The sequence below is a fragment of the Cynocephalus volans genome, chromosome X (assembly GCF_027409185.1).
Source record: "Cynocephalus volans isolate mCynVol1 chromosome X, mCynVol1.pri, whole genome shotgun sequence".
NCBI lineage: Eukaryota > Metazoa > Chordata > Mammalia > Dermoptera > Cynocephalidae > Cynocephalus > Cynocephalus volans.
The window spans coordinates 125,974,259-125,983,403 of NC_084478.1; the positions used below are offsets into that span (position 1 = coordinate 125,974,259).

Consider the following 9,145-nt stretch of genomic DNA (forward strand, 5'->3'; position numbering starts at 1 on the left):
GTTTCCTGAGAGACATTACAGAGTCATGGGAAGAGAAATGAATTGAGACAGAAGGCCCGCCTTAGGTTGGGAGGAGTGAGAACCGTGTGCGCTCTACAGGAATTCAGACCATGTGTATTAGTTTGCTTGGTCTGCAGTAACAAAGTAAAGTAGACTGGGCAGCTTAAACAACAGAAACTCATTTCCTCACAGTTCTGGAGGCTGGAAGTCCAAGATCAGTGTGTGGGCAGGGTTGGTTTCTCCTGAGGCCTCTCTTACGGGCTTGTAGATGGCCATCTTCTCCCTGTGTCTTCACGTGGTCTTTCCTTTGTGCATATTTGTGTTCCAATCTTCTCTTCTTATAAAGACAGCAGTCATACTGGAGTAGGGCCTGCTCTAATGACCTGATTTTAACCTAATAACCTTTGTAAAGATCCCATTTCCACATACAGTCACATTCTGAGGTACTGGGGTTAGGAATTTTGTGGCAGACACAATTTTGCCCATAACACCAGGGATCCAGCCCCCGCCCTGTTGCTTATTGGCCATGTGGTTACAGGGAAATTACCAAAGCCCTACGAGCCTCAGGTTCATCATCTGTGAAATGGGTGTCCTAATGAGTTTGTCTTGTAGGACTGTTGAAATGTATGTAATGCATGCAAAGCACTTGGCACAGTGTCTGACATGTATTAGACTTTTAATGCTTGGCACTTATCTGTATCACTATTTGGACCTCAGATCCTATTAGCCTCTCCTCTGGGAAAGTTATTGCTTTTGTTGTAATCTAGGAGACCTCACAGAGTATGCAGCACAATAGTACAAGGAATACCAATTCAGTCATAAATGTTGCTTGAAAGATAAAACTAGGTAAGATTTCCATCCTAGATGATCTATTATTTCATGTGGGTGTGCGGGAGTGTTCCCCAGCTGGATGCAACTCGAAGCTTGTAGAATCTGAGTCAAGGACAAAACTCTTCCCATTCTCCCAGCTGCTCTTCCATTCATACCCCTATTTTCGTTAATCCCCCTCACCACCAAAAATCCAGCTCTTGCTTACAATTGGCCAAATTATCCTCAAGATAACCTACTTAAAATGCCATTTTAATGGGGCTGGCTCTGCTTCTCCCAGTCAGGCAGAAGAGTACCGGGCCAGTGGCTTCTGGGCCTCACCTCCTGGGAGATTCACTCTTACTTCTCAGGAAACCCTTGCACGTGGTGGGTATAAATCACCTAGTTCCTGCACTGTGTTCAACTGCAACTAGGACAGGAGTGCAGGACACTTTCCATACCTGCTCCAGGTGGAGATTCCTCTCTGCTTGATCCACCATCCAAAAGGAACTGCTCAGAAAAGTGTTCCAATCCAGGCTCTGCTCGCAGCCCTAAGACACAGCGTCTGAGAGCCTGGGCCCTGCCACCACCCAGCTTCAGTGCAGGCAACTCCCACAGAGAGAAGTGCAGCTTCCAAAGCCCCAGGCTGGCTTGGTTCCGGACATTTACAGTTGACTGCTCTCATCTGGAGCCCCACCATCTGCCTAACCCTTTTCTACTTGTTCTGTAGGATTCAGAGGACACCTCACCACCTTCCCGATATGGCCGCTGCTCCTAGGCTCAACCATCCTATGGGTTGGGCTTATCCTAATATCTCCACAACTAACACAGGGCCTTCCAGAGAGCGATGCTCAATGAATTTTTGCGGAATAAACGAGTTGTGAGCAGTGGTTTCATTTATGGAGATGTAATTTCTCCTACATCATGGAAGAACACAAGCAAATCCAGGTATACATATATATTTTAATTTCACAGATCAACAGAGTTAAAGGGAAAAGGAAGCCAAAAATTAATGATTTCTTACTTTTATCTCTATTTCTTGACCTCATATTATTTTGTTAAGTTTTTTCATATTTCCAACTAAATTCCTATTCCGATGTCATGCTATCTTGTTACAGACCACAAAATAAGATGGAAGGGTTTCCAATTTGTTTTATGAAATAGCAAGACTTTTACTACTGAAATGGTAAAGAGTAATAAATGTGTGATCAATGTCATTCATAAACTTAGTTTCTTAAGGTAATTAAACCTTCCATTTAAAGGAATAACATTTGAAAAATTCCAAACTGAAAACAAGAGAAAGCTCCAAGTTACCCTTATAGAACAGGAAACCAAAGCTGTTTGTTATTCACTCTATTTCCCTAGCCCCACACTATCTTTCTACTTAAAACAGTGACTGCTATTTTCAAACACAGTTGAGAATCTACCTTAGACTTCATCTGGGGTTAGAGAAGCTTCAAGGTGTGCCACTAGAAGTGGTACTGGCCGTGGCAGAAGTGCCATTTGTGGTGGCAATTCCGGCCTGGGTGCTATCTTCCTCACCTCTCAAAGCCATCTGATACAAGTGTGGGAATAAACTGGGGAAAGTAATATTGAACTGGGCCAAATGCTCCAGAACTTCCATCTTGCTGGTGTCAGGGTGGGCACGTGGGCCCCACAGGAACCGATAGCACGCAGGATCACTGTTGGGCACCTGCCGATACTCCAGGTAGTTTTCCTGCACCCAGTCTTCGGTGATGAGCTTCCTGGGCTCTCCATAGATGGGGTGCTCCCTCCCAGGACACAACCCCAGCACACCCAGCACATACCACATGCTCTTCTCAGAGGTGCCGTCGCCCTCCATGAAGACCAAGCCCAGGGTGATAATCAGGAGGCCAGTCTTGGGCACGCTCTGGTCATCGCTCTGCATCCCATCGTAGGTGAGGCCCAGGGAGGTGCTGAGGATGTAGGAGTGGCTGGCAGGGTCCACTTCCTTCACTGCAATGCCATAGACAATCTCCATGTATTTAGAGACTTTGCTGAAGATGGCAGGGAATTGGTCCTCGTAATTTTTGAGGACACCATTCAGCATTTGTTCCTTTGTGATCGGCTCCTTCTTTCGATACTTGAGGAGGAGGAGATTAAGCAAATCATACATCATCTCCTGTGGTGCACCCTGGAGCAAGTACTCAGGGAATCCCGCATCCTGTGAGCTGCTTGGGCCCTCCTCTTCTTGGCTGCTGGGGCTCTAGCTTGCCTGGCTCCATGGAGGGGGACAGTGGCAGTGGGGGATGAGCAGACACTCTGAGGACTCTGGGGAGGACTTGGTGTTCCAGCAGCAGGCACGCCCTCCGGGGTGCCCGGGATCAGAGGAGAGGTGGAGGCAGAGGAGTTGGAAGAAGAGGAAGAGGGGGTGAAGAAGAACACCTCCATGTCTTCCTCATCGCCAGGAACCTGCGCACCCACCAGGGCTGGTGCCTCTCTTTGGGCCCGAAGGTCTTCCTCAAGCTCGCAGAGCTGACTCTTCTGACAATAAGGCATTGCGACTTTCCCTGGGGACAGAAAATAGGAATGTGGGCTGGAGTTGGGTGACGGGGATGGGGATGCACAGGCCTGGGGGAGGGAGAGAGCGGTTGAGTGGCCTCAGCCTAGAACCACACCCTAGGGGGCTCTGACAAAGGCCTACTTACAGGTCTTCTCTTTCGCTGGTGCTCTAGGGCCTCACAGGGCTCCTGTCCTCCTGGTCGGCCTGTCTCCTGTGGACATGAAGGGGGAATGAGACGGCCCCTCAGGGTGCAGCCGGCAGAGAATGAGGCTCCAGCACTGACAGTATTGTGGGTGGGGCCGGGCACTGCGGGGTCCCCTCTGTTCTGGGGCTGGTGGGGCTCTTGTAACTCATTCAGGGCATGCACCTCACCTTGATGCCTGGCTCTCCTGTGCCTCCTCTGCTGTTACCTGAGGACACTGCCTCAGACCAAGGTCTCACCTCTCAGTTCCTGGAGCTGCTGTAAGAGGAATAGAGGAAGTCCTCAAGCTGCAGACTGCAAGGACACCTTGGACTCCCAGTGCCGACAGGAGGGGTGGTCCGGACTCTGTGAGGTCCCCACTCTTCTGTGGTGAATGAATGGTCCCCTTCATACTCCCTCAGAGCCCTCACCTTTACGTCGTCAGGACCCGGACCCAACCCTTCTGCTGGCCTGAGAAACTCTCAGAACAAGAACTCACACCCCTGATATGGAACAAAAGCCAGAGAGGGGCCCACATCTGGCCAGACCTGCCCAGGGCATCCCAGGGAGGACCGCAGGAGGTGCCCAAATTTAGTGGGATCCATATGTCCTGGAGTGAGCGGTCTGCGTGATATCACCTTTATGTCTGGCAGGTCCTGGGATTCTCCCTCTGTTGACCTGAGGCCACCGTCCTTACGCCAAGGCCCTATCTCCATGAGACACTGGAAAAGGAAGTGAGAGCCCAACCACCCGCTGTTCCCTGGGTCTTCCCATGGCTGACAGAAGGAAGAGGGAGGGGCTGGGGTCCTGTGTGTTCTGGTGTGGGTGGTCCCCTCAGCCCTCACCTTGACTCCTGGTAGGGCCTGGGACAAATCTCTCTGTCGATCTGAGCATAGCCCTCTCACATCAAGGTTCTATGCCCTCTGAGACTCCTGAGCCAGAAGTGAGGCTCAGTCTGAAGGCCTCCCCACAGTCTCCTGGGCTGACATCAGGGCCACAGTGGATATCTGTGGGGCCCTCTTTATGTTCTGGGCTGGGGGTACCTCCAGTCCTCACCAAAACCTCTTCCCTTGACAGATCCTGGGATTCTTCCCTCAGCTGATCAGATGTTTCTCTCCCTTCTGATCCAATCTCTCCCCTAAAACCAAGGCCCTCAGCTCCCTGGAAACCCCAAGCCAGAAGTGACAAGGTGTTATATCCTGGGGGTGTCACCCCAGCCTGGGGTCTCCGAGAGTTGAGAACAGGGGACCACTGCATTCTGTGGGGTCCTTTCTTTTAGGAGTTAGGGGGTACCTTCAACTAGATCTATCACCTTGACTCCTGGCTAAGCCTCAGATGACTCCTTCTGTGACCAGATGTGGCGCTCTCTGCTGACCTGAAGTTGCCCCTCAGACCAAGACCTTCACCTCCCTGAGAGGCCCAAGATAAAAGTGAGGGTGCATCGTATCTGGGCACTTTTGCCCAGGATGTCCCAGGGCAGACAGCAGGGCCTGGGTCCAGACTGTTTTGGGTTGGGGCTTCCCTCAGTCCACCCTCAGGGTATTCACCTGTAATCCTGACAGGGTCTAGACCAACCCTCTGCTGAGCTGGCATCACCTCCCTTAGCTCAGGACAAACTCTCACATGTTTGAGGACCCCCTTTCCCCACCACGGTGGAATCGACAGCATGCCACACCCTGCTGCCCCTACCTGGGTCCCCTAGGGGTTGAGAACAGGGAAGCTGGACTCTGTGGTGTCTTTTCTGAGATGGGTAGGTATATTTAGTCTTCACGAGGGGTACTTACCTCGATTTCTGAAAAACCTGGCACTTGTCCCTCAGCTGATGTAAGGCTACTCCCCTCAGAACAAAGTCATTTCCTCCCTGAAACCCTCCCCAGGCTGAAGTCAGAGGCTGCCACATCCAGACAGCCCTGTCTGGGTCCTCCCAGGGTCAACAACAGGGGTGGGGAGTTGTTGGGTCCTCGCTATCTGTGGTGGGAGGTCCCTACATTCCTCCCTCTGTGTCCTCACTTGGATGTTTGGCAGGGCCTGGGACTCTTTCCTATGCCGACCTGATGCTGCAACCCTCAGACCCAAATCCTCACCACTCTCAGAGCCCCCGAGGCAGCAGCGAAGGAGCATCATATCTGGTCACCCTGCCTGGAGCTTCTAGGGCCGACAGTGGTGACAGAGTGGGTTCCTGGGAGGCCTCTGCTGTTCTGGGGTGGTGGTATACCCTGTCGTCCCTCAGGCAAAAGTGTTCACCTCCCTGACTCCCCAAAAGGAGAAGCAAGGACGCAACACTTTTGGCAACCCTGCCCATGTTCTCCCAGGGCGGGGCTGGGCCCCATTTTACCTGGGGTCCTGGGTCCCCTGAATCCTTACCTTGACTCCAGGTAGATCCAGGGCTTCCGAAGCTGACAGCGGGGGTGGAGATGGGTCTCCTCGGTTCTTTCACAGGGTCCCGACATTCGCGCCTGACAGTGCCTGGTCCTGTCCTTATTCAAACCCAGTCATCCATATCACAAAAAAGCTCTGACTTCCAGAGTCGCCTGAAGTTTCATGGGGGAGGGGTGGCTCAGCCTGACAAGTATGTCCCCGAGTGGCTCTCGGCTGACAACGGGGGCACAGCTGGAAGATTCCGGACCCTCAGTCCAGCCTCATTATCTCACTTCGTCTCTAACACAGACAGAGGTGGGTCCGCTCCGCCGACTGGAAGTGTGCACCTCAAACCAAGGCCCTCCATTTTCTCAGACCTCCAAGGCGGAAGTGAGAGGACGTCACAAAACGCACTATACCCGGGGCCTCCTGGGCTGAAATGGACTCTGTGGGTTCCCTGAGTTCATTCTGAGGGGCCTCACCTTGGTTCTGCGCAGAGAGTGGACCCCTGGACCCTGAGACCTGATTCTCCCCTGTCAAAGCAAGGCTTGTCTCCCAAAATCCCCTGACAAGTCTGCCCCCGAGTGGTCCACGGGTGGCAGCAGGGGCACAGCTGGATGATTCTGAGTCCCTCACCCCCCTGAGAGTCTCACCTCGACTCTAGCACAGACCGATCTCGGCACCCTCCGCTGACTGGAAGTGTGCACCTCACACCAACCTCTCCCGTTTATCAGATGCCCCAAGGCAGAAGTCAGAGGACGTGCCTTCTGGCACCGTGCTGGGCGTGTCCTGGGCTGAAATGGACTCCGTGGGTCCCCTTACTTCACCCTCAAGGTCCTCACCTTCATTCCTAGGAGGCCTGTGACACCTCCCTGGGCCTACCTGAATATGCCCCTCTTGGACCGAGGTCCATGCTTCCCCGATTCCTGGAGGCAGAAATGGACTTGTGTAAGTCAATCCTCGTGTAGGTGAAAATTGGGGAACTGGTCACCCTGACACCTCTGTCTGGGTCCTTGCAGGGTTTACGGCACGGGCGGAGATGGATTCTTTATATATGTTGGTGGCTGGATGGAGAAGGGAACCAAACCCCTGATCTTGATGTTATCAAAGCACTCTGTAATCAACTGAGCTAACCAGACAGCACGAGATGGAGTCTTTGAGGTAGCTTTGTTTGGGGGAGTGGACCCCTCCGACGTCACTCATGAGGGCCCTCATCTTGGCAACTGGCTTCATGACCAAATGCTTTCTGGGAGATGTCCTCCCTGTCACATCTGAGAATTTGTCTAACTGCAGCCCTTGTGAAAAATGACTCCAAGTCTGGAACTGCAGCAGGGAAGACCAGTGGTAGACAGTCATATCTATAGTGTTGCCTTAGAAACACCTCTCCTGCATCTATATTTACCATGTATATTTTAACTTCTATTCTTTGTTTATGCCTTTTTTTCTTAGCAATTGATCATTTTGCAAAAAATGTCTATTTTATAAGCATTTTCAAAGAACTGGGTTTTGTTAGTTATCTCGGATATCTGTTTCATTATTAATGCATTTATCTTTATTATTTCCTACTCTCTTCTAACTTCGACTTGATATTGTATTTATTCCCCAGCTTCTTGATTTGCCTGGATGTTTTAAATGTTTTTTTTAAGTTTCTCATACATTTAAGGATATCCATTTCCCTCTGAGTATCACTTGAGCTGTATCACACAGTCTGTGTTAAATACTTTATGTGAATAGCTTGAACTCCTCACAAGTTGAGTATATTACTCTATTACTTATCCTATTATTTTTTCCATATATATGCCCAAATAAGGGGGTGTGAAATTATTTTTGAGAAAATTGAGAAAAGGTTGAAAGGGATAGAATGTCATTTGGAGGAGATCTCAGGATCCAGGGGCATTTTGTTTTGTTTTGTTTTGTTTTTGTCATTAGTTATAGAAGGGACTTAATCATTTTCAAAGGCTGTTGACAGAGTTGGGTTTGTTGCAGGAATGCAAAGAAGTTTAACACTATAAGATCAATCAATATAATGGACAATGTGTAACAGTCAGGAAAATAGAAACCCTTCTGAACATTTAATACAGAGGGAATATAATGCAGGGGACTGGTTACATAAGTGTAGGAGAAGCCAAACATGGGAGAAGTGGAGAACCCAATAATTAGCAACATGAAGTAGTAAATCCCACCTCTAGGCTGAGAGGAGAGGATGTTACTGGAGCCTATGTGTTGAGTTCGACAGGATCTGAAGTCATGGTGGGCCAACGTGATGGTGGCTGGAGCCAAGGAAAATATGTAGTCATTGAAAGAGAGGCCACCTGATGCAGAGGAAGAATGAGAAAAACTCTGGCTGCTCGGTCCTGGTTTTATCTCCTGTGGGTCCCTCCAGTTGGTTAAACCAAAATGGCAGCCAAATGTTGGTGAGCTTAGAAATTGTAGCCTGCACGGGTCAATCCCTGTATAGCAGAGAGCAGAGCAGAAGAATGAGTGATGGGTCTGTGGGCAAATAGTACTAAGACTGGCTAACTACATTAATATATTGAGTGAGAAAAATCATATCTCAATTCATCTTAAATGTATTCAATAAAAATAACATACTTTAGTAGTGAAAGAAATGTTATCTCAAAGTATAAAATGTAGTGCTATGAATACATAAGGATATAATCAAATGACCGAATAAATAAAGAAATGGAGAAGAGTAGACAAATCTCCTGTGCAGAAGAATTGCTGACCATTTATGCAGGTATTCTCTACTCCTCAAGTGTGGGCTGTGCATTAGTGATGTTCTTCCAGTGTGGATGGGGGGAAAAGGGTAACTTTACAGTAGGGAAGCCTGAAAAACACCACCTGGGGGAGGTGGTCAAGATTAACATCAACAGTGGTAAGGCACTGTTGGTAGTATATGTCCTTAATACCATGCCATGAGAATAGCACTTTACCTCTGTGGTCTTCCCCTTCCAAAATTCGTAATCCCAGTGTAATCACGACAGAATCACCAGAAAAATTCCAAAAGAGGGACATCCTACAATATGCCTGACTAGTATGGCACTCTTCAAAACTGTCAAGATCATCACAAACAAGGAATGCCTGAGAAACTGTCACAGCCAAGAGAGGAGCCTAAGGAGGCATCATGGGTAAATGTGGTGTGAAATGCTGGGCAGGATCCTGCAACAGAAAAAGGATATTAGAGAAAAATGAATGGAAATATGAATAAAGTGTGGATTTTTGATAATAACATTTTATTAGTATTGGTTTATTAGTTGTGACAATCGTGCCGTACT

The 9,145-nt window shown here is 49.3% G+C and overlaps 1 protein-coding gene across 1 annotated transcript; it reads right to left on the reverse strand.

Moving 5' to 3' along the window:
- Positions 1-2,263: 2,263 nt before the first annotated feature.
- On the reverse strand, positions 2,264-2,944 carry LOC134368336 (melanoma-associated antigen 10-like). Its single transcript, XM_063084872.1, has one exon. It carries the CDS (start codon positions 2,942-2,944, stop codon positions 2,264-2,266), a length of 681 nt encoding a protein of 226 aa, XP_062940942.1.
- Between the last annotated feature and the right edge of the window lie 6,201 nt (positions 2,945-9,145).